The 26,012-nt window shown below is 45.3% G+C and overlaps 1 protein-coding gene across 1 annotated transcript in view; it reads right to left on the bottom strand.

Moving 5' to 3' along the window:
- Positions 1-7,647: 7,647 nt before the first annotated feature.
- Positions 7,648-26,012, bottom strand: part of LOC112113452 (testicular spindle-associated protein SHCBP1L) — a 58,538-nt gene continuing 40,173 nt past the window's right edge. The window contains 4 exon segments of the mRNA XM_026656011.1: positions 7,648-7,884; positions 13,174-13,296; positions 13,951-14,201; positions 24,073-24,226. Coding sequence (XP_026511796.1) covers positions 7,648-7,884; positions 13,174-13,296; positions 13,951-14,201; positions 24,073-24,226 — 765 coding nt within the window.

The raw sequence follows: 26,012 nt of genomic DNA on the forward strand, positions 1-26,012 counted from the left end.
AATCCATTGAAGTCTTGTACTCTACAAAAATGTGCATGTTTCCTTCTGGAATTTCTTTGTTACTAATACAGAAGTCTGTTTGTCATTCTACTTGTTCACAGTAGCTTGAAACGAATTGTTTAGGACTACTGGTGATATTATGTAAAATAGAGTCCTTACTACAGAGTACCACAGTCTGTATACTTTGTTCTTAATAAAGTGTTCTGTTCACAAGACGTAACATGTTTTGTCTCTGTATGATGTTTGGATTCTGGACTTGAGCATGGCTGTTTCCTTTTAGGTTTAGCATTTGTCTATAGGAGGTATGAGAAATTTGGGAGAAACGTCTCTTTATTGTCTCCAGGGTGTAAAAGAGCATGTGGGACAGATAGCAACAATTCTTCAGAATTGCAAGGGTTACTAGTCGTTGCTGCTTCAGACCATGATTGCACTGAATGGACAGAAGAAGAGGTTTGAAATCCTAGGACTTTGTTAGCCAATACGTAGTGAGGTGTAGAATACACTACATTAATAGATATTATGAACACAATATTAATATAATGAACACATAATATATATGTGTTGGGAAGCTACATTAAGTATTGTGCTCTCCCCACAATTCTGTTCACCCATGTCAAATATCCTACTACATTTGTCAAAGCTGAAATCGGCTTTACAATTAGAAAAATAGGAAACATGGCAAAGCAAAGATGCATGAATGCTTTGTATCAAGTTCAGTTAGGATTTACTTTCATGGCTCATCAACACATGGAGTGTAATATTCAAAACAAAATATGGGAAAGTACAGGGAGATACCAAGGACAAAGCTGGCACAAACTAGTGGGTTAAACTTTAAAGTGATATGTAAAGAGTTGTAACTTGTAAAATCATTATTACTAGCTGAAATGCATATCTTTGAAGCATATAGCTGCAAGCATTTGCTTCCCAGGAAGGTATGCATGTCTCCTTTTATTGTACTGCTTTGTCTTTAGACCATATATTTAGCTAAATTGGATTATTTGGTCTTGAACACTTTTAAGAATGATCCTTGAGTGTAGTCAAACAATTGGCTACACCTTTTAGTTGATAACTTGAACAGCTGATGTGAGGGGAATCTCTTCCTTTGCTTTAGAATGCACTGTGCAAATAGGCCCTGCTGCAGTGCCAGATGACACTGTCCCCTTTTACTGCAGATTTACAGCAATTTAGGTTGTCCACTGGTTGGCTACTAGTATGTGCTGCCTTGCTCTATAGAGAACTGTGCCTAGTGAGGTAATAACATGGGCTAGGTTTCTCTGGCTCAGATACAGGAACCTCCAAGGGAAGTGTTTGAGGTTGATGTAGAGATGTTTGCCGACTCTGAAATTAACTCGGAAGTATGAAAAACCCCATTAATCTAAACAGATATTAACTTACAATGTTGACAGGTAAGCAGTGAAATAACTTGTATGATGAGAGAGGATTTCTGTTATCTGCCCATTCTACTAGGAGTGGCAGCATTTTGGCACCATGAGTAAGGACAAAGGACCTGAGAGTCCAGTATGTATCTGACCTGCTGCAAGGGGGAGCCAAACTAACTCGGAGGGGCAAGCACAGGGAATCCAGCAGAACTCCTAGGTGTGTTTGGAAGCTAATAAATAGAGCCAAGGCCAGAGAATGTGATATATCATGCTTGTAATCAGGTGCTGTCTCAGATGAAGAACTATGGACAGAACTTGAGTGTTACAACCTTCCCCTTGCCCCCACCACCCCTGATTTTAGGGGTCTAATTCTAAAAGAAACACCCCCTCCCATAAGCCACAAAAATCATTAGACAGCAGTACAGTTCAGTAATTACCAACCTGGGCTGGATGTAAACTGGTAATGTATTGCTTAAAGACTTTATTCCATTACCAACTATATGAGCTATACACTCCTATTTTTTCCTCTAGTTTACTGTATGGTGCTCCTTTTTCTCCCTATTTTTGATTTCCTTAATCTTAGTATAAGGTGTAATATAGCCTATTGTACTAAATTATTGCACATGTACGCTGAAACAAATATGCAGAAAACTGTATTTTATAATTAGATGTGTATATAAAACAAAACAACTTTAAACTAAAACAGATATATATATATATATATATATATTTTGCACAACTTCTATCCTCTCAGCTACTGAGCTTGTTAAGTGATATATGAATACTGCTAAGAATTCCCTCAAGGTTTCTCTTATTAATAGTATTGGGAAGTTCTTACTCCTGTTTTAGCAAGGTGGGAGAAGGCAGTGGGCTGATCTCTTGTGAACCACCATTGATGCTGTAACCTATTGTGGACTCAAATTACAGGCAATGAAAACTAAATTTAAATTAGTTGTCTTACACTGAGAAAATATAAATGTATATAATGGGGAAAATCCTATATAGTACAGCTTTCTGCAGCCCTGTGTCTCCCACAATTCTGCTACTTATAGGCTATTCCCCCACTCCTATCTGCTGGTTTCAGAGGCAATTAAAAGCTGTATCATAGCCTGTGCTAGACACATTCCCTTTCTTGACCTGAGGGCAAGATATTGCTTCCACCCAGCAATCAGTCATGGTTCTCTCTGCTCCTAACGTTGCCTCTTATATTTTTTTTCATTTTGGGGCATTAATAAGTAGCCTTCTTTGTTCTCTCCTCCTCTTGGACCACGTATTTAGAAGCAGGTGGCTGAAGCCACACAGAGTCTCCACTGCAGTGCCTCTCTGCTGAGCTCTTCTTCCTCCTTTCAGGGATAGCAGAGCAGCTGCACAAGCACCGCGGTGGCTAAGCCTAAAAGACTCTTCAGAGAGCAAATTATGCCCTGCCTGTTCTCAGCCACCTGACCATAGTGTGGCTAGGCACAGAGTTTGGAGTTGGACAGGCATGCTGAGACTCCTATCCTTTCAAGCAGCTGTGATTTCATTCCAGAAATGCCCAACTGGCCAGAAAGAGCTGAACAGGGAGACCTAAGGATGCGGATTTCATTCAGCTGGCCCAGGGGCTAAGTCCTGAACTTTGAAACCACGTTCAAAAAAGTGGAATCCACAGTCCAGATCCAACCTAAGCAGGGCCCTCTAAGGTAAGATACCTCCCTTCCAAATTTTCTCCTTAGACAGTGATTCCACTGCACTCACCTTTTGAAGAAATAATCGGGGAGGAATGGGTGTCTCTTGAAAAGGGTAAACACACTAACAGGAGGTTCTGATTCTTTGGCGCTTTCCGCTTGTAGAATGCTCTCTGATGTACTTAAGGTTGATGCTGCTATAGCACCTCTACCAAAAGATATGATTATTCCAACTGAATGGGACTTCTTCCCCAAGGATCCAGTGGACAGCAAGGTGGAAGGCCATCCTTAGCAGGGATTCTGATGCCTCCTCAGAGCATCTCTGGCAGCCACAGGCTTTGCTTGAGTCACAATGTCATAGCTAAAGGACTTTAAAGCCCTTAAGGGCAGAGACCAACTGGACTTTATACTCAAGAAAATCTCCCAAACAGCATTGGTAGCAGATGCTTCAATGGATGCTATAAGATTTTTCTGCCCGTACCATGGCATCCAGCTCAGCAGCCAAGAGACGCATGGCTTCATCCCTGTAAGGTAGATACTCACTCCAAACAAATTCTGTGCTCCTCTGAATTCACAGGACCTCCCCTGGGAGAAAAATTAAACAAAAGTCAGTCCCTGCCCTCTCCAATTAGTGCTCAAAGAACAGACTACAAAGCTACTATCAGACACACTCCTTTTTTCCCACCTTCCTCCCATAGGTTCCAGAGGAATGATAACACATGTTAAGAGAGAACCTTGGAACTGAGAAGTGATCAGAAAATCTAAGGGTGGCTTCCATGACCTCCATGAGTTCATTATGACAATGAATGAGTGTGCCTCCACCTAGACCTCAGTTTAGAGGCAGAAATTCTCAATTTCCAGATGAATATCTTGCTTTTACCACACAAGTAGATGTGAGAGAGGGTGCACCAGGGATACTTCCTCATGCTAAGGACCCTGCCCCCTCACTTCTTCATCCAGTCTCCCATAACCAGTGACCCCACAAAGCGTTAGCAGGTCTGAAATGAGATTTCCCATCTGGACATAGGAGTGATGGACATTCCCCCAGAAGAACACTTCTCAAGGTTTTACTCCTCCTCCTTCATTGTTCAGAAGTGCACTGGAGGAGTCAGGGCCATACTCAACCTCTTCAAAAAGAGATGAAGAAAATTCTGGATGGAGTCCCTAGCTTTGATAGTGACATCCCTGTCTCAAGGCTACTTCCTAACCTCAGTGGATTTAGCAGACTCAACCTCCACATTCCACCACAGGCTTTTAAGATTTGCTTAATGGCACAGATCACTACCAGTACGGAACACTGCCATTTGGTCTCTTGGTCCCCAGGGATTTATGAAGATGCTGGCAGTGATCATGGGCAGACTCAGATCCCAGAGTATTCACCTGTATCCCTTTCTGGACGAGCCCTATCCCACAGCATGTAGTACCACGATCCAGACTTTGAATCTTCTGCAAGCACACGGGTTTGTGATAAACACAAAGAAAAGTTCCTGGATTCTGTTGACAAGGATTATTCATCTGGATGTGGAGAAACACGTTAGCGACACTGGTCTGTCAACCATCACTCAACAGATTCCAGAAGATTCAGGATCTGATATCCATGATGGACCAGTGCATGAGCCCAACCATAGCTGTGCGGATTCAGCTACTGAGCTTCCCGGTCTCATGCACCGGAATCTCCCCAGGGCAAGGTCACACATCAGGTGCCTCCATGGCCTTTCTTCTGAAAGTATGAGACCAATCCCCAGAGCGCATACAAAATCAGGTACTAGTCCGAAACCAGATTTCCTCCCTGAGATGGGCAGTCCCGGACAAGTTCCACAGAGCAGTCTCCATATGCCTTCCAGACACTCAGGTTCTTACCAATGCCAGCCTAGCAGATGGGGAGTACATATGGAGCCCAGGGAAAGGAATCATAGCATTAATTTCTTGGAGCTCAGTGGGTCAAACCAGCTGTTCTGAGATTCCAGAGCCACGTGGAAGGCAACTACATCATGGTGAGTCAGACAGAATGACAATAGTTGTTTATGTATGCAACCAAGGAGGGAGAAGCAGCGTTGCTCTACATGTAGAAGTGATGGAGATAAAAGTGTGGGCAGAAAAGATTCTCTGTTACATAAAAATAATCCACAGAAAAGAGGAACTGAACCAAAAGGCAAACTAGCTCAGCCATTACAATCTCAACAACCCAGAATTATCTTCAATCTGATCACACAGATGTTCGGTTCCCTTCAGCTGACCGGCTTGCCAATCACAAGAATGCAAAGTGGCCGAAATACTTCACGAGGGAAGCAGATCCAAGTCTATGGGAACAGATGCTCTGTCAAACGGATGGCCTGAAGGCTGACTATGCACGTTCTCGCCCTTCTTTCTCATAGGGAAAATGAGCCAAAAGATGCGGCGAGAAAAAGCAAGGGTGATGTTAACTCTACACTGGGCATAGAGACCCTGGTTCTCTGACATGATAGATCTAAAGCTGAAACCACCATTGCAGCTACTGGTGAACTCAGACATCCTTTATCAAGGACCATTTCTCCATCTGGATGCAGCTCACCTTTATGTGACAACCTGGCTGTTAAAAGGGATGTTAGCGCCACACGTGGCATATCTTCCAAAGTGATGGGGATTCTGCTGTCTTCTATGAGGGGTTCCACACTAAAATCCTATTTCTCCAGCTGGACCAAATTCAGCAGTTGGTGTCAAGAGCACAGAGTAAAAGATCGTGGGACTCCAGTTAATTTGGAATTTCTTCAGAAAGGAGAGGATAAGAGTTCATGCCAAGCACCGCAGCTTGCTAGGTGTCAGCCCTTCATAGTGTACTGGTTTACACTATCCTCTGGCTCCCTGGCCAATAAGCCTCAGGTATCCAGGTTCCTCATAGTATTTTCACTGGCCAGATCAGCCGTCAAACTGATTTTCCTGAAGTGGGGCCTAGCACTGGTGTTGAAAGCCCTAACCATCCATCCCTTTTGAGCCTTGGACATAGCTGTATCACTATGTCACCTCTCCATCAAAACCTGTTTTCTAGTTGCCATCACAACCACCAGATATGGCTGCTAGTTCTGGAACTCATCTATGCATGAACCTTATTATGTAACCCATGATGGTAAGGGTGGTGCTAAGAATTTCAAAAACGTTCTTGCATAAGGAGAATTTGCCTTTCCATGTCTCATAGGAGACTGTCCTCCCTTCATCCTGTCCAAAGCCACAGCCACTGACTGGGAAGCTATGGCACACCTTGTATGTCAGATGAGCACTAAAGATTTATATCAAGTGTACAGAATCCATAAGGAGACCAGGCTCTCTGTTGGCTTCTTTTCACCCAGTATGCTAGGGCCTTAGGGTATCCAAGCTATCCCTGGTCAGATAGATCAGACTATGTATTGTGCAGACATACAAGGCATATGTGTGCTGGTCCAGAAGGAATTGAGGCCTATTCCACAAGACCCTATGCAACCTCTTGGGCCAAAAGAGCATGTGCTTCCACCACAGGGGTCTGCAGAATAGCGACATGGAGAAGGGCTAACATTTATTAGACACTATAGAGAATCTTCTGAAGAGGCTTCCTTTGGCAAGAGGGTGCTACAGACTGTAATCCAGTAATAACCTTGCTTTTTGAGCAATCCTGAAAATGTTTTTCCTTTTCTTCATTTGTTCTCTTACCCCTCCTTACTCCTGTCCACTGCTTGCTTTTTCCTATAGGTAGTAGAATTGTGGGAGATGCTGGGCTGCAGAATGGAAAATTTCCTACCTGATCATTTTGTCTGCTAGCAGCATCTCCAACGATTCTACCCCCCTCGGATGGCTTGTCAGCTGAGGGTGAACATCTTATTTGGATAGTTACCTTCCAAGCAAGGACTTACTGTACATAGTTATTTGGTTGGCATTGGAATTATTGTTACTAATTATTTTCTACAAGTTTTGACACAGCTTTTGAATGAATCATCTGGCAGTAGACTGGAGAAGGGGGTGTAGCTAGCGCAGCTTTTAAATGCCTCTGCAAACTGCAGCCAGGAGGGAAATAGCCCATATGTAGCAGAATTGTGGAAGAGACTGCTAGCAGAAAGAAAATTACCAGGTAAGAGATTTTCCATTATCTACATTTTCTCGTGCAGCTCTACTGATAGTAACCACAATAGAAGGGTCACTGTGCATAAGTTAGCACTGGCATTTTAGTCAGAGTTGTCTAATCCTACTCAGAGTAGGTCTGGATAATGACTATGTAAGGGTGTTCTACATTAGTGCTCAACTGTTATTGCCAGTGCAGTTCTACCAGTGGTAGTAACAGTGGAGAAACTAAGGATCAAACTACTGTAGACATTAGGCTGTTGTTCAGTGTTATAAAATGACCTTTCCTAGCCTGCTGAGAGGAAAAATATCTGTTCCCAGTTTAAACTATTAAGTCAAAGGACACACACTGTAACCCAGGACTGAAGGTGTGTGTTAGAGTTAGATGCTCTAAAAGTTAACAAAGCACAAAGGGCAACTCTAGTCATTTTCCATAACATTAATTCAAAGAAGCATTTAAGACTAACAGTCTTCAACTTGGAGTACTGTTGCTTTAATCAAACAATTTTTATATACCAAAACATACATCAAATGCATGTTTAACTATTAACTATGCTGAGACCCTTGATATCATCTAGTGTGTTACTACTCATCTCTAGGCTCAATTCATGCATTAGTTTGGAAAGCATATCTTCCTCTGCATCTCCCGATGCAGTAAATTCCAGTATCCCTCCTGTAGTAGAGAGTTGGTCCATAGGCTGAAGGATGGTCACTCCATAACCATTGTTACTATAAATGTGATTATTTTTCATCTTCAGTTTAGGGACAGGAACAACCTGTTAAAGATTCAAAACAAACTAGTTTTGAAGGGTGCATTGTGCTCTTACACACTTAAACATGGCATAAAAGAATGCTTGCACTGTTCACATTCAAAAGAAACTCACTTTCCTTTATAGTTCTAAGTATTCCTCTCAAAATGACAATGCCTTATCTCAGATTTTTAGATTCTCTCATAACTGTTAAAAGGAGCAACCTAATTCAAATCTGAAAAGACTTAGCAAATACATTTTAACTTTTAAAACTACTGATTTTAGTACTAAGACTACAGTTTCAATTTATTGAAATTTGATCTAACATCCTTTGAAGCTTCCCACTTTCTACTGTTACTATATTTAAGCAAGTATCTTTCACAAAGTATAGTATAACTAGTAGCGTGCAATCCATTCACCATAGCCAGCTCTGCTGCCCTAGCAGCAGTTCACAATGGGACTGAAATTGTCAATCTTCCATTTTCTGACTGAAATCCTAATACAGGTCTGTAGCATCTTATGCTGGGGTTACGTTCCGCAGTCAGCGTGTGAAGCGAAAATCGCATATAGTCAAAATGACCCTTGAAAATCCCTTAAATCACCCATAAAGTACAGTTGTGTATACCACTCTGTACAGTACTATGTATCATACACAGCAATGTACAGTACAGTATATAAAGACTACCTATGCAAAATATAATTTTACAGTATTTTTAATAACATAACAGATGGAAGAACGAAAGAATAAAAAATGAAAGCAGTACAGTACTGTAAACCTGAACAGTCACCGGTCATCCTGTATATTCTTGCTAGTCTTGTACTGTACACACTCCAATGATTAGTCTTCCTCTTCCCCTGACAACACGATCATTGAATCGCCAGGCTTGGGTGACGGAGAGCGAGTCGTAGACGAAGTGGTTGGCTCTGGTTCAGCTCGAGAAGTTGATTGTGTAGGCTCTGCTGCTGGTTGTTTTTTCTTTAAAAACATGGTGATTGGCAACTGTCACTGTTGTCTCTTGAGCTCCTCAAACATTTCTTGGTACGGTCTCAAATCATCCGTAATACAACGTGTGATTTTGAGGCTTCGTTCCATAGAAGGATCATATTCAGAAATTAAATCATTCAAGTGTTTCGCTGGTTGGAACACTTCAGAAAATTTATGAAGATTCCAACTTCCTGGCTCTTCCTGTTCGTCGTCATCTTCTGTAGACGATTTTATCAGTTCCTCTAACTCTTAGTTAGTCAGTGTTTCTCTATGGCCCTCAATTAATTCCTCAATTTCTTCCTCGAGGATGTCGATGAAGCCATCACCACTCACTTGCCTGGCCACCTGAACAATGAGTTTCACTTCTTTGTCAATGGTCGGGAAACCCTTAAAATCATTCACGCAGTCCCATAGGTTTCGCCAACATGCATTGACTGTTTCAGGCTTGATTGCATCCATTGCCTGTTCAATATAAGTGATGCAATCCGCAATGTTGAAGGACTTCCAACACTCCATCACATTAACATTGGGATCATCATCCATAGCGGTAAGGATCTGTGAGAATGTAAGCCTCGTGTACGTGGCCTTGAAACAGCTAATGACGCCTTGGTTGAGAGGTTGGAGGATGGAGGTGGTATTGGGGGGGAGAAAGACGACTTCAACGTCGTTATGCGCAAACCGGAGTGCCTCAGGGTGGCCAGGAGCATTGTCTACGATCAGCAACACTTTAAAGTCAAGTCCTTTCTCTTCAAGATACTGGTTGACCTCCAGAATGAAACACTTGTGGAACCAATCCAGAAATAATGCTGCCGTCACCCAAGCCTTTTTATTTGATTGCCAGAACACAGGCAGGAGATTTTTGTTCTTGCCTTTTAGGGCATGGGGATTTATTTATTTTTATATGGAGATATACCTATCTCATAGAACTGGAAGGGACCCTGAAAGGTCATAGAGTCCAGCCCCCTGCCTTCACTAGCAGGACCAATACTGATTGCCCCAGATCCCTAAGTGGCCCCCTCAAGGATTGAACTCACAACCCTGGGTTTAGCAGGCCAATGCTCAAACCACTGAGCTATCCCTCCCATTTGCAGCCCTGTAGAGCAAGCCCGGCTTTATTAAATGCCCAGTCGCATTGCCACAAAGCAACACGGTCTTTAGCTGCTTTGAAGCCAGGGGCTTGTCTTTCTGATTTCGAAATGTAAGTGCGGGTGGGCATTTTTTTCCAGACGAGCCCAGTCTCGTCAGCATTAAAAACTTGTTCTGGAAGATAGCCCCTTTCCTCTATGATTTTCTTTAATTGTTCGGGGTAGGCTTTTGCAGCCTCCTCATTGGCAGATGCAGCTTCACCAGTAGTCTGCACGTTTTTGAGGTTGAAGCGGTTCCTAAAACCGTTAAGCCAACCTTGGCTGGCTTTGAATTCCTTCTTATCAGAAGGCTGTCCCTTTTCGGTGGGAGGTTTGAACAGCGCATAGATGCTAAGAGCCTTTTCTCGCAACATGTTGCCATTGATAGGCACACGTTTACGGTTCATGTCTTCCAGCCATAAGTTTAATGCCTTTTCAGTCTTCTCTAAAGTCTTATCACGCACTTGGCTTGTCACCTTAGCAGTTACTGGAGCACTTGATGCCACGGCTTGACAAATTTCTCTCTCTCGAATCTTGATGGCACAGATGCTAGATTTGCGCCACGTTGGCGATGGACATACCGTCTAAGTCAACACAGCCAGTTTTTCCTCCAGCGTTGGAACAGATCGCTGTTTCTTCGGTTGAGCACCAGATGAAGTAGGTGGCTTGCGTTTAGGGGCCATGTTATACGAAAAATATGTACTGTATCTTTAAACAGTACAAGTACAGTAGAATCTCACTCAGCGCGGCGAGATGCGCACAGTATGAGAGGCACAGGGGGACTGAGTACTGCAGTGGGAACAGCAGATTTGCTTCTCCCATCTCACACTCACTCCGGGGCATACGCACTATTTAAACTTTTTTTGGCCAACCCTCCAGGGTTATTATAGGGGAGAACCTTATCACAGGCCTAAAGACATGCTGTTGCTGTCAAGTCCCAAAGCAAAAAATATTTTAGTGGGAACAGCAAATTCACGTCTCATGCTGGTGGAATCGCCCGCACTTCCCCCCCCCCCCCCCGACCGCGTAAAGCTGAAATCGCGCATGTTAAATGCACGTAAGATGCGACAGACCTGTACTGCTCAGCAGTTTGATAGCACAGCTACACAAGACACATGACCTATTCCATGTCCAACTCACTATTTAGTACAGATACTTACAAAAGAACACTGTGAAAAACTGTTTTGCTGAGAATTTAAATGTCAGGAAATTGATTTATTCCTTATGTATGTATTTTTACTCCTACAGCAAAACCCATATTGTAATTGTCTCAATGATTACCAGATCAGTCTCCATCCCTTTATAAATTAATGGAGATATCCTATCTCCTAGAACTGGAAGGGACCTTGAAAGATCATCGAGTCCAGCCCCCTGCCTTCACTAGCAGGACCAACTAGCCATCTCTTGATGGCTTCAAATCAAGATTGGAGGCCTTTATGGAAAATATGCTTTAGTTCAGTCAAAAAAATTGTAGGGTTTCACACATAAGTAACTTGGTGAAACACAAAAGCCTGTGATCTACAAGTAGTCAGAGTAGATGGGACCATTAGTTTCTAAGTCAAACTATGAAAACAAGCTGTATTGGCTCATGGGCAAAATGCTATTACATGTACAATTGATGAGCACTGCCTTCTTGTGCAGATCATCTATAGTTTTTTTTGTTTGTTTGTTTTTTGTTAACTATGTGCTAACAGGCTAATCTAAGTCTTACAGATGGGAACTAAAATGTGACAGAAGTTGACTAAGAGGACCTACAAAAAAAAAATCATGAACTCAGGGTAAATTCTTAACTGTTGAGTAGAGCAAGTGAGATCATGTGTAACAACCAGTCGAAGCAGCAATAAAGAGAAACTTCTTCACACCAAGGCCTTCGCTTCAGTGGAAAAAAAGGTATATTGCTAATTCAAGTTAGCTAACCTGAGGTACAATTCTAATGCAGGGCTTGTCTGCACTGCAGTGAACTTGAGTGTGATGGTGCTTAAGTTGAGTTGTCTGGCCCATTAAGAGGTATAAGCTCAATTGAGCTCAACTCATTAGTTGCTCTCACTACCTTTCTGGAGAGTTAATGAATGCAAACTCCACGCAAATGGCAACTTCTACTGATTTCCCACAATTCCTTTGTGTGCCCAGAAAGGAAAGACATGTTCTCCCACAATTCACTGGGAAAGTCATGGAGCAGCTCATGTTACTGCAGCACAAAGAACCACAGAATATGACCTCAGAAATCTTAAGTGCCACACGAGTGAGTGCCGTGCTAGTGTGAACACAGCAGCTTGAGTGTTTTGCAATGTGGCCACTCACTCAAGCTAGGCTAACTCAAGAAGTAACTTGAGTGTAGATAACTCAAATTAATTTTGCAGTGTGTAGTTTTCACATGAGTAAGGCTGCGATTTTGTCATGGAGGTCGCGGAAGTCACGGATTCCATGACTTCCCAAGACCTCTGTGACTTCAGCCTGCAGCGGCTGGGAGCTGCAGGGTACCCTCATGGGCGGCAGAGGGACCCTGGAACTCTGAACAGTCCCCACAACTGCCCAGTGACTTCCAATTTTGTCGTGGATATTTTTAGGGTTTCCGTGAATTTTTCTTTATTGCCTGTGACCTGTCCGTGACTTTTACTAAAAATATTCATGACAAAATCTTAGCCTTACATATGAGGTAGCAGATTAAGTTAAAAACTATAGTGGATCTTGGGACTGCCTCTCTTTCCCCTTAAAAAACACCCCTTCTGTGCTGCCTCAAAAGAAGCCCATGCAGCAGGGACACTCCACCAATCCCCCACAAGAAGCCTGGGCACAGGGACCCCTTCCAAGACAGCCCTTCCAACCACCACCTCCACCGCCCAGCATACCAGCCTCTCACTTTCCTAGGTACCAAATGCTCTTACTCAGTGTTCGCTCTCAGTGCCCTGATGCATAGCACTTCAGTAACTGCTGTACATTTGGTGTCTAAAAAGTTGAGAAGTGTGCTGGGACACTAGAGGTTACCTGATAGGATTCATGAAATTCCACAGTAATGGTTGGTAGCCAAGGACTTAGCCACTGGATTCTTGAATTAGAAATTTTAACTAAAGAAATGCAATTTTTACAATAAACATGATGTTCCTCATTTCTTTAGCTTCCACTAACTTCTGCATTTGCAACAGTACAGCTATTACTTTATAGAAGTGTCAGTTACAATTGCTAGGAGAACACAGCACAGTTAGTTACCTTAATGTTAATTCCACCTAGGGCACCCTGTGAACTCTCACTGGTTTTGAAGTTATTGCAGTGGTGAATTTTGTTACCCTCCAAAATGGCTGTGCTTCCTGGGTGAAGCTCAACACCAGCACCCTGTAGGTTAAAACAAAAAAATTTAAATCCTGAAAGTAAGGATTGCCACAGGAAAAGCATTCAGAGTACAGTCAAGTATGTAAAAAGTGGTTCTGCAATTTCGTATGAATATAAGATGTCAAAATTGGTCCACTGCAATTTATTATAGTGAGGAATGGAAACCCATAAAACTATGCAATTATGGGACCTTGCAACTCCTGCTCACACTGGAATGAAGGGTGGAGTGGAATCACTATTCATTGCTTAGCATTTATTACTTTAAAATTACATCTTCAGGGGTATATTTTAGTCACTACATCAGTGTTTTACATGTAAAAAGTACCAAGCATGAAAATATTGCTTAATAATTCTCAGTTTGGTTTTTAATAAGTAGGAAAGCAACTCCCAGCTAACACTTAATTCCATAGGTGAGGATAGCACTCTACCCTAGTAACACCACAAATAAAAACAAGGCTACTGCCCTGAAGAGTTTAAACAAATTTGCTACAGAAAATTGGAAGTTAACTGAAAATTACATGTAAGTTTTCAAAACAGAATTTGAACTTGAGGTATTTCCACTTGCAATTCAACAACAGTATTTGTCCTGTGTTTTTTTTTTTAACATTTTATACTTGCTTGTATATTAAATTTATTTTTTGATATTTATGCACTCACCTGAGCTCCAGTAATCTCACTGTTTGTAATAGTCAGAGAAGCTCCAGTAAGCACACAGACTCCAGTTCCTTCACATTTCAATATACAGTTTACAAAAGTCATATGACCAGATTCAACCACCACAATACCATCAACAGTCCCCTGTTGTACTAAAGTGAGGTGCATTAGTTTCACATTTTGGGCTTTGGATACCACAAAACTCTCATGAGTAGGCTCTGAAACGATCACAATTTCTTGAGGCTTTCCAGCTCCTAGTTGAAAGAAGAAAAGCACTGTAAACATTTATTTCCACACTATACGTAAAGCAGCTAATACCTTTTTGCTGTTTGATTAACTGTTACAACATTTGGGTTAAAATGAGTATTTCTCAGTGAGGTGTTTTGGGTTTTTTTTAAGTATCAAATTAATTACAACGAATGACTTGCCTATAAAAAACGGTTACCTACCTTTCATAATTGATGTTCTTAGAGATGTGTTGCTCATGTCCATTCCAAGTAGGTGTGTGCGCGCTGCGTGCACGATTCATCTAACCATGGGGTTAGCAAATACTGACCGCCCCACTGCACCCGGGTGGAAAGAGGAAGTAAGAGCCAGATGCACCTTGATCAATGAGACTGCCAGCCCCTGCTGCTTTAAGTAGAGTACCTAGCCCAGTATAAAGGGGATTGAAGACTGCGGGGGAGGGGTGCCCTTCTGCGAGGACCAAATAGAGAACCTTTTCTGCTTGACCAGATAAGTGGCATGAGTGGAGGGCTTTCTACTGCCAAGGAGAATCTCCCTAAGTGAATTGGAGCATTGGAGCTCTAACGAGTTTAGCCATGAAATTTCCATGCTGTGAGGTGGAGGTTGGGGTGCTGGAGGTGGCCATGGTCCTGCATGATGAGGTCCGGAATCGTGGGCAAGGCCATGGGCATGTCCACCAAGAGGTGTAACAGAGTGGAGAACCAGTGTTGGGGTCATGCTGGCTCTGAGAATCAACAATGCCTTGTCCTGCTGGATCTTGAGGAGGACCTTGTGGACGAGAGGGAAAGGCGGGAACACATACCGCAGGCGCCTCGTCCACGAGAAGAGAGAGGCATCTGTGATCAAGCTGGGGCTGTGGTTCAGAAAGGAGCAGAACTGCTGGCACTTCCTGTTCCATGTTGCAAACCGGTCTAGCTGGGGAGACCCCCACCTCTAGAAGATATTGCTGACGACATCCGGGCAGAGAGACCATTCGTGGCCATGAAAGGATCTGCTGAGGCGATCGGCCAGTTCATTTTGTGAGCCCGGCAGCTATCATGCCTCCAACTGTAGTGAGTGGGCGATGCAAAAGATCCACAACCTGAGGGCGTCCTGGCACAGGGGAGAGGAGAAAGCACCACCGTGTTTGTTTATATACAACATCACTGTGGTGTTCATAGATTCTAGGACTGGAAGGGACCTCGAGAGGTCATCGAGTCCAGTCCCCTATTGTCTGTCAACACCGATACACATTTGCCCTGGAGATGGGCCTGAAATGTGTGGCAAGCTAGACACGCTGCACGCAGCTCCCTGACGATGTGCAGCGATAGTTCCGCCTGGGACCATAGACCTTGAGTCCTGAGGTCGCCCATGTACACACCCCACCCCAGCACCAATGCATCTGAGACTAGTAAGAGCGATGGCTGAGGTTTGGAGAAGCGTTCTCCTGCACAAACTACTTGTGGATCGAGCCACTAGTGGAGGGATTCGAGAACCCGAGGAGAGAGCGTGACCAGTCTGTCAAGATGGTCCCGGTTCGGCCTGTTCCTTTGAGCCAGCCACATGTGAAGGGGACGGAGCTGCAGCCTTACATGCTGCACCACTTAAGGGCAAGCTGCCATATGTCCGAGCAATTTTAGGCCATCATGGTGGGGAACCATCTATGATGGTGCTCATGGCTAGAAAACAAGACTTGTGCAGGAACGCCCTGGCCTGAGTGGAGTCCAAGAGGTCCCCGATTAATTCTATTCTCTGAGTGGGAATTAAGGTCAACTTTGCCACGTTGAGAATGAGACCGAGCCTGAGGAACATCACACGCACCAGGTTCACGTGTTCCTCCACCTGGGCTTGAGGTGAGCCAGTCATCTAAGTACAGGAAGACTTGTATCTGATGCTTTTGAAGAAAAGCTGCCACGACTGCCATGCACTTCAACACCTAGGGGGCCGCTGATATGCCGAAGGGGAGGACCGTGAACTGGTAGTACGTGTTGCTGACCACAAATTGCAGAAACCTTCTGTGAAACAGGATTATGGAGATGTGGAAGTACGCGTCCTTCAAATCAAGGGTGGCGTACCAATCCCCCGGATCCAGAGAGGGAATGATGGAAGCCAGGGAGACCATCCGGAACTTCAATTTCTTTATGAATCTGTTGAGGTTTCGCAGGTCTAAAATGGACCTAAGCCCACCCTTGACGTTGGGGATTAAGAAGTAATCTGAACTCCAAAGGAACCTCCTCTACCGCCCCGAGCTGTAGGAGCGTTTGTACCTCCTGTACTAGAAGCTGCTCGTGAGAAGGGTCCTTGAAGAGGGACGGGGAAGGTCGGTGGGAGGGAACAGAATTGGAGAGAATATCCCAATTCTACAGTGCTCAGGACCCAGTGGTCTGAGGTTATTTGAGCCCAGACACTGTAGAAAGGGGATAGATGGCTCACAAAAGGAGAGGGAAGGATCCAGGTATTGAACTGGTGCTCCGTCCTCGGGCACACCTTCAAAAGTTCGGCTTTGAGCTCAAAGGCTGCTTAGCCTGGCCCTGGCCGGAAGAGGACTGAGATGGGCATCTCCTGATACTTCTGCCCCACTTCCTGCTATAGTCCTGGCTAGGAGGGGCAGAGTAGAAGCATGAGGCAACGGTGTGTGCAGCCCCATAAACTTGAGGGTCACCCGCGACTCCTTACCTATCTATAAGAACTGGAAGGGACCCTGAAAGGTCATCAAGTCCAGCCCCCTGCCTTCACTAGCAGGACCAAGTACTGATTTTGCCCCAGATCCCTAAATGGCCCCCTTAAGGATTGAACTCACAACCCTGGGTTTAGCAGGCTAATGCTCAAACCACTGAGCTATCCCTCCCCCCTTAAGGGTATGAAGCCTTGAGTCTCTCTGTTCCGCAAAGAGGCCGGAGCAGTCAAAGGGCAGGTCCTAGATTGTATTGTGGACTTCATGCGGGAGCCCTGAGACCTGCAGCCAAGAGCTGTGCCTCATGGCTATGGCAATGGCCATATTGTGGGTGGCCGAGTCTGCTGAGTCCAGGGCAACCTGAAGAGAGGTCCTGGCAACCACCTTGCCCTCCTCCAGGACCGCCCCAAACTTGGAGCAGAAGTCAGCTGGGAGCAATTCCTGGAATTTGGCCAGAGAACTCCAGGAGTTATAAGCATAGCGGCTCAGGACCACTTGCTGGTTCACTATGTGAAGCTGGAGCCCCCCGGTGGAGTAGACTTTCCGACCACAGAGGTCCAGCTTCTTCACATCCTTGGACTTGGACATAGGCCCCGGTTGCTCCTGTTGCTCCTTGTGGTTAGCCGCCTCTACCACTAAGGTCCCAGGCTGGGAGTGGGCAAAGAGGTGTTTGTACCCCTTAAATGGCACAAAGTATTTACACTCTACCCCCTCGGCAGGATGGCGGCGGGTGTGTGCCACAGCACCTTGGTGGTATTTTGTATAGTTTTAATGAGGGGCAAAGCCACCCTCAAGGGCCCTTCAAGAGCCAGAATGTCCATCATTGGGTCCGTGTCCTCAGAGGCCTCCTCTGCCTGCAAGTTCAGGTTCTGGGCCATCCTCCTGAGTAGGTCCTGATGGGCCCTGGTGTCCATACCAGGCAATGTGGTGGAGGTCCCTGCCACCGCATCATCTGGGGAGGACGAGGACGATGCCCTTGGTGGCATTGGGTCTTCCTGACCCTCCGGCTCACAGGGATCCACCTGCGTGAAGGCCCATTGAGCGGAGCAGGTGGCAGCTGCAGTACTGAGTGCCACAGCCGCTGTGGTGCCAGCGCCCGTGTTGGTACCCAGTCTTGACTGTTTGTTCCGTCTGGGCTTCCGCATCCTGATCACGGGGAGGCTCCCTGGTGACAGAGGAGGTCGATGGAGGCATCCGAGCCTCTGATACCATCGACAGGGACCTAGAACTGGGCCCCTGGGCTTGGTGGTAGGCCCATGGAGTCCAAAAGGGCCACCGAGTCAGCCCCTGACACTGCAGCAGCCAGGACAATATAGGCACCAGCTGCCCCTTGTCCTGCCTCGGGCGGTGCTGGGAGCAGGACTGGCTATGCCGGGATGTGTAGGAGTCCACTTCTGAGGAGAAGTCCGAGCCTGACCAGGGTGGGGCGGACCTAGACAGTGCCGGGGAATGGTGCTGCATCATAGGCTTGCCCCTATGATGGACGAGCGCCGGTACCACTGTCTGTGCCGGAGCACGAGCTGGCGGGGCAGGATACTGTGCCGTCATGGAGATCAGGTCCCTTGGTGCCTCAAAGGTGTCTGGCGTGAAGGGAAGATCCAGCTCCTCCTGCACTGGGGAGTCCACCAGGACCAGACTCGACAGATCTCCCCAAGAGGCCAGAGTCAATAGTGCCAGCATAGACAGACCCAAGGTTGGTCCGCTGTCTTAGTAGGGGAGTGCCCCCTGTCCGCTCTCTTCTTTTTGTGCGGCACTGAAGACTACGAGTGGTGTCTCATACTGGAGCTGGTTCTCGGTGCCGGGAATGGCGGTGCAGAGGCTCCTTAAATGAGTCCTTTCTCGGTGCCATGACCTCCCACACTGAGGCTGGTGCACTACACACCAAAGTGCCCAACCCCGGGTCCGACACTATCTGGGCTAGCTGAGGGCAAAGGGCTGACTTCATCAAAAGGAGTTTCAGCTGAAAGTCCCGCTCCTTTTTGGTCCTGGGCTTAAAGCCCCTGCAAATTTTACTGTTGGACTGGTGTCCTTCTCCCAGGCACTTGAGACAGGAGTCATGTGGGTATCCCTTGGGCAGGGGCCTGAGGCAAGACCCGCACTGCTTGAAGCCCTGAGACCAAGGCATGCCCCAGTCCCAGAGATGGGATTGCGAGGGAGGGGTAACCCCCAACATAAACTTAACTAACTACAACTTTACAAACTATTTACAGATAGAGATGAGAAGAGAATCCACTCTAGAGAATCACTTGCGAACGCAAGAGAAAAGCTGCTCCAATGACCATCACTGGTGGTAAGAAGGAACTGAAGAGGTGGCGGGTCAGCAGGGACCGCCATGAATGCGTCACTCCGGGGGGCTCCACAGCCGACATGACAGGTACCACTAGGAAAAACCTTCCAACGACTGTGCACGTGGCGCGCACACACCTACTTGGAATTGACATGGGCAATCATTCGAAGAATTTAAGTTATCCAAATTTGTTCCCTCTCCAGATCTACTTGTTTCATTGCATGTGCCATGTTGCACTGAACCAGGACCTAATAATGATACACATTTAACATGCTGGTCAAATGCCAAGTGAAAATAGCAAAACATTATTTTGCTTTCCTCAATCTTAGTTCTATAAGCCTGGTGCTCAAAACACAGAAGTTCTGAAGACATGGAGAAATAAGTATCACTGTGGAGACAAATTCTGAGAACTCTATTTGTTAATGCAATATGCAGCTGCAGTGCTGTCTGTTAACAATTGAAAGTGACCCATGAAGCAGCAGCAGAAGAGATTTTTAGAATCCACCTTACTGCTCCATTCTAGAAAATGTATCCGGAGCTTGGTCTTATACAAACGGTCAACTTCTGCAATGTGCCCAAAGAAATGAAACTTCCTTCTTCCTGTTCTGTGAAGTTCCACCAGTGGAGATTCCTGAGGATTTAAAGAATATTTGCAGAGCTCCTATATGATTCATATTTGGAGTGTATTTTGCTTCCAACACCACTAGATATCTGCGAGCTCCTGGCACCAATGAATGACCTTAAAAGATCTGCCTCTATATATGAAAAAGGTTCACGTCAGAGCTGATGTTATTGGCGTCCGAGACTTCAGTACTCGTAGAAGTCATAGGCATAACAGTCATGGACCCTGATCTGTTTTGAACTGACTTTATTTTGGAATTTATTCCTCATTTTCCTGGCTTTGAGACTAAAAGAGGTCTACTCTATTCAGTCAAAGGACAGCTGATTCAACATCAGAGTCAGGGTTTGAGCTTTTAAAGCCTCTTTGATGAGGATGGCATAAAACCTCTGCTGCTTACTGGTGCAGACTTGAGATTTGAAGGCTCTGCACACAGTGCAGCAGTTTGGGGAACAGGCTTACTGTAAGCAGAACAAACAGCAAATGCATGTGTCTGCCTCAAGGAACCAGGAGGGAAATGACATACATTGCTTAAATCCACCTTTCTTATCAGAATCCTTGGAAGTGTGATCAGCTGGGATCAAAAATCCTAGAACTCTAAGTCCAAAATAAAAATAAAATGTGCAAGGCAACAACCGTTTTACCAAATGTACTAAGTTATAGTTTGGGATGAAAACAACAAAGCCAATTGAGAGGGCTGGGTCTGCATAGCCTTTTGCAGTCCATGCTATGAACATCTGCTGCTATGAGAGGACACTGATGTAGCCTTAAGAAACTAACTGATAGATCTCAAGTTCGAATAGGCCGAGGCCACCTCAAAGAACCTTAACTTTATTTCTCTATTCTGAGTTTACTGACCATAATGCTACATTAACCTATTTTGCATTTAAAATTAGTTCTATTTATACAGTAAAGCCTGTCTTAAGAAAATATCTAAGGGATCAGCAAAGATTTGTTGAAGGGATGTTTTGAAGTGGTCTGATATTGTTGCCTGTTAGTGATCTTTAGCAGAGAGTTCACTATTTAGGTAGAATACATGATACTGTAGTATAAGTGTTTTAGTTAGTGATGGTTACATTATTTACACTCAAAAGTAGCTCCTCAAAGACCTTGAAAGAGAAGGTGATGGAATCTGGTTATACTGTGGCATAAAACAGGCAAGCCCATTAAGGCAAAGTGCCTGATGTAATCGAGAACTTGCTCTGATCCAGTAGAATCAAAAATCCAAACTAGGAACCCAGGAACAGGTATAAAGCAGCCAACATTAAGAGCACGGCTACACTAAGAGTTTACAGAGGTGCAGCTGCACTGCTGTAAACCCTCTAATGGAGCCTGCTCTAAGCCAACAGGGGAGAGCTCTCCTGTTGGCTTAACTACTCCAGCCCCCGTGAGCGACAGAAGCTATGTTGGTGGGAGAAGCTCTTCTGCTGACATAGTGCTGTTCACACCAGCGCTTATGTCAGTGTAACTTACGTTGCTCAAGGGGATGATTTATTCACATCCCTAAGCAACATAAGCTTTGCCAACATAATCTGTAGTGTAGTCATAGCCTTAGTTTCCTTTCTCATGGATGTTTTGAATGAATGACTCAATGGTTGAAGACATATTATCAGGAGCCAAGGGTTTGTGCACACGTGTATTAATTATGGACTGTGGCAAATTGCCGGCACTATTATGATGGGTCCCACGCTTTCTCCTCTTGTGGGGGTTCAGGGCGCCGTTTCTCACCCCTTAACTGGGGTATCAACTGTCCAACTAGTGTCCCCAAAAAAAGGGAGTGGAGAGGGAGGGACCCAGGCCCGCCCTCTACTCCAGGTCCCAGCCCAGGGGCCCTAGGGATAGCGGTGAACCACTTGAACTAGTGATTCCTTCCCCTGGGCTACTTCCCTCTCCGGCCCTTCAGCTTGTGGGGCTTCCTGCCCTCTCTCCGCTTGGGCCAAGTTTCTCCCAACCCCTTGTGTCTGTAGAGTCCCTCTGCTCTGCACAAGCCGGGTTTCCCTTTACCTAGGGTCTTGGTCTTTCTGGCCCACCACAGCACTTCTCCAAACTGCTCTCTGCTTCAACTCCTTCAAACTGCTCTCCTCCAAACTGTTCTTCGCTCCAACACCAAACCACTCTGCTTCAACTCCTCCAACTGTCTGATTGAAGCAGGGGTTTATCAGGTGACTGGTTTCAGGTACTCTAATTGGCTTAATTGGTTTCAGGTGCTCTAATTAATCTGTAGCAGCCCCTCTTCCCTCTACAGGGAATAAGGCTCTCATCATCCTGGGGCTTACATATCTCCCATCTATCACTCTCCTGGCTGCCCTCTGGCTGTGCTATATAACAGGACATATTTAGTCTAGGCGGATGAGACAGGATCTAGGAATAGACTTAATTTCAATACAGCTAGTTTGATGAAGACAAAGGTAACAAGCATCTCAGTTCATACTGCAAAGATGGCCCATGTTTACCAGCGTACACCATTCTTGAGCATTCATTAGACCTATCTGCTCTGAAGACTCCTAGGATCACAGAGACATTTGTTCACCTAAAGCAAGCAAAGCAGAGAGGCTGGGGACAGAGGCTGCCATTTCGGAGACCAGTGTAGACAATCGCTCAGAAGCATGACACGAAGTTACAGAGCTAGCCAGCTTGGGTAAGCCGTAAGAGGAATACTTACTAGCATATCTTCTGTTTCTCATCCATTTTAAATAAACCCTCCTGAAGGGAAGGCCTGACTAGATTTAAGAGAAACCAGTCTAGGGAATAATCTGGAAGGTTGAATGGGAGTTTAGAACTTGAGTTGTCCACAACTGGGATGCAAGAGGAAGTTTAAGTGCACCTGGATTGTTGCCAAATAACTTTACAGAATGCTATTAATTATTGCTTATTCAAGTGTGACACTAGTGCAAATCTATCAAGTTGTGGATTGACTAGGATCTCAGAGATATCTTCTAATCTAAGGGTTTACCAGATGAAAAAGAGTACTTCTAGATGCAATGTCATCACTTTAAGAGGAAGCCATGCAAGTGCTGAAAGATGAGATGGAGAGTACTTTAAAAATAAACTGTTAAGGGTACCACAGAGAGGAAAAATCTGTTAATGTCAAAAACAGATTCATTATTTTTCCAATTAAAAGGACCTAGAGCTTCAATTTTGCACCTGAAATCAGTTGCAGGTGTACATGACAGAACTGAAGTTAAATAATTTGTGCCTGACATTTTGCACTTGCACTGAATTGTATATGCATGATTGGCAGGCCAGTTTAGACCCTATTAAAAATTAGGGCCAAGACGTCGTCTTATACCAATACTAAATGCATCAATATTATTGGTGTTGGCCAAGCTAAGGAAAATTTTTCAGAAGGCTTCAGTGAAGAGGAACATATACTTTTAGGGCTACTTATTGAGTTTTGGTTTTAATTTTCAGTTTCTTAGTTGAGTAACCTGAAGAAAAAAAATCTAGTTGCTAACCTGTCGTAAAAGGATATAAAAAGATTTTAGTCCTCACATTTACTACTTCCATATTCACTTGTTAACTAGGAATGCTGCCATTCATCAACAAGACTACTACATTACTGGTTTCTTAACAATGAATAAGGCTAAGATTTAGTCACGAGTATTTTTAGTAAAAGCCATGGACCGGTCACGGGCAATACACAAAAATTCATGGCCCGTGACGTGTCCATGACTTTTACTATAAATACCTCTGACTAAATCTTAAAGGGACCACTGATGGGGAGCGGTCATCCCGGGGGGGCTGCTGCTGGGGGGGCCGGGGCCAGCTCCAGCACCGGCTGCACCGGGGACGGCTGCTGGGGGCCACCCGGGGAAGCGGCTACTCCGGCCGCTTGGGGACCGTCACCGGGGGCCACCAGCAGCAGCTGCACTGGCCATCCGGGGCCTGCTGCTCAGGCTGTCCCCAGGGCCACTCCAGCAGCGGCTGGCTGCGGGGCTGCTCCAGGAGGGGCCAGTGTGGCTGTCCCCAGGGCCACCTGAGCAGCTGGCCCTGGGGTCAGCCACATTGGCCCCCACAGAAGTCACAGAGGTCATGGAATCCGTGACTTCTGTGACAAACATGGAGCCCTAACAATTCTTACTGAATTAATATATCACTAAATTCCTTATATACTGCATTCAGTTGCACAGTATTTTTACACCAGGGTGACTAGCACAACTTTTATTCTGTCTGTTTTTAGATTCAGTGTTACTAATCCCATTAGAATTCACAGTGGGTTCCCCCTGCCTCCCTATTTACTTGTAGTAATTGCTGATCTGAAGGACTGCTTTATATAGTTACAATTTGTAATGTTAAAAGTAAGTAGAATGCACTGCTGACCTTGAATAATAATATCCTCAGTTAACATGGAGAGGTTTACAGCCTTATATTCTCCCGGGAAAATGACCACACTATCGCCACTGTAACAGCTATCCAAAGCCATGTTTAAATTATCATGTTGTTGAAGCTGTGTCTCAACAGAAAAATCCTTAACCTGTACAGGAAAGAGGGAGCAACAACTATTAAGACAAAACACACAAACCCCATGAAACTTTTGAATTAACAGACAATCTTTTGAAATCTGCTGCACTGTTATTTCTTAGTGTCGTCTACCTTTGCAGAGTTCATTTCAAACAGCAGGATTGCATGTTGGATGTGGAGTCCCACGTTCCTGCCCATCCCAATCCCCTGTGGACATTCTCGAGCTTGCCTGGCTGCAGAGAGCAGCATGAAGGGAGTGACAAAAATGAACCTGCTCCTTTCCTGCCAGCTGCCCTCTTTTTTCCATAGCTAAGCTTTTTCCTCCATGAGACCCTGTCTGATCTCCAGCCCCCTCCTGCTCTTTCCCCCTGGACTTGGGGATTAGTTGCTCAAAACAGAGTAGCCTGCATGTTTGGAGTCATTTGGCTAAACTGGCAGCTGATCCCCACCAGTAGCTCCCTTTCCATGTTCTGTTGCAAGAAGAAAATCTTCACCCCATGTGGAGAACAAGGAAGAATGCACCTGGTCCCATGTCCCAGAGGAGACTCCCACCATTGCTGCTCCCCCTTGACCCAAAACTCTCTTCACTGGAGGTGCTCAGAATGGAGTACTGGGGAGAGGAAACTCAACCCTCATGTGAAAGGTACCAGGTAGATGGTCTTTGAGAGCTCGAGAGGAGGGGAAAGAGATATTAGGAGGTGAATGTGATATGGCTCAGTGCCCGAGAGTGTGTATGATGGATGTATATATGTCATAGGGTGGCTGGCCCTGACTCCCCTTATATCTACCTGTGACAGGATTCTTTAAGGAGAGCAAAGCCATCTAGGCAGCTAACTAGCTAAAACATACCTGGGCCTGATAAAAGGCTCAGTTGGAGGGAAGTGCTCCCAAAGATTCTAGCACAGTGGTGGGCAGCCCGTGGGCCCCACGCGGCCCACCAGAGTAAGCCGCTGCCAGGCTGCGAGACGGTTTGTTCTCACTTGCATGGCCGCCTGCAGCTCCAAGTTCGCCATTCCCGGCCAATGGGAGCTGCAGGAAGCAGCAGACAACGCGTCCCTGCAGCCTGCACCTCTTCCCGCGGCTCCCATAAGCTGGGGAACAGCGAACTGCAGCCACTGGGAGCTGTGGGCGGCCATGCAAATGTAAACAAAGTGTCTGGCGGCCCGCCAGCGGATTACCCTGACGGGCTGCATATGGCCTGCAGGTTGCCCACCACTGCTCTAGCAGGAGGATAACTATGGCCTGTTCACCTCCAAGCTGACACGTGAAAGGAGTAAAAAAGGGGCCAGCTGGCCTGAAGCATAATCCTGCTCCAAGAGGAGCGCTGTGGATGTACTCCTCATCTGAGAAGCATGAGTTTGTTTTGCATGATAACCCAGCTCTGGGATGGGTGCTAGGAACTCCTGAACTTGGAAGAGGGTGCTTGTCAGCATTAGCCCCCAGGTCAGAAGAAGGGTTGGAGTTGAGGGGCTTAATGAGATGCGGCTTTTTATACTCTGTAAAATAAGTTAATAAAACATCACAAAGAGTGTATCTTGTTCTGTTCCCGAGTCTGAGTAAATCATTGCATGACCTCAACAGAATAAGAGCGCAGCAGGACTGCAAGGCCACACCATACCCCAAGTGGGCATGCTTAATGGCATCTACCTGTTACAATATACTATTGGCATAAAGAAAGAAAAAGTAAATGATGAAGGGAGGAGGAGGAGAAAGATAAGGGGAGGGATTAGTAGAAGAAACAATTCATAATTAGGGCCCCTACCAAATTCACGGTCCATTTTGGTCAATTTCATGATGAC

The sequence above is a fragment of the Terrapene carolina genome, unplaced genomic scaffold, assembly GCF_002925995.2.
Source record: "Terrapene carolina triunguis isolate 2854851 unplaced genomic scaffold, T_m_triunguis-2.0 Scaffold211, whole genome shotgun sequence".
NCBI lineage: Eukaryota > Metazoa > Chordata > Testudines > Emydidae > Terrapene > Terrapene triunguis.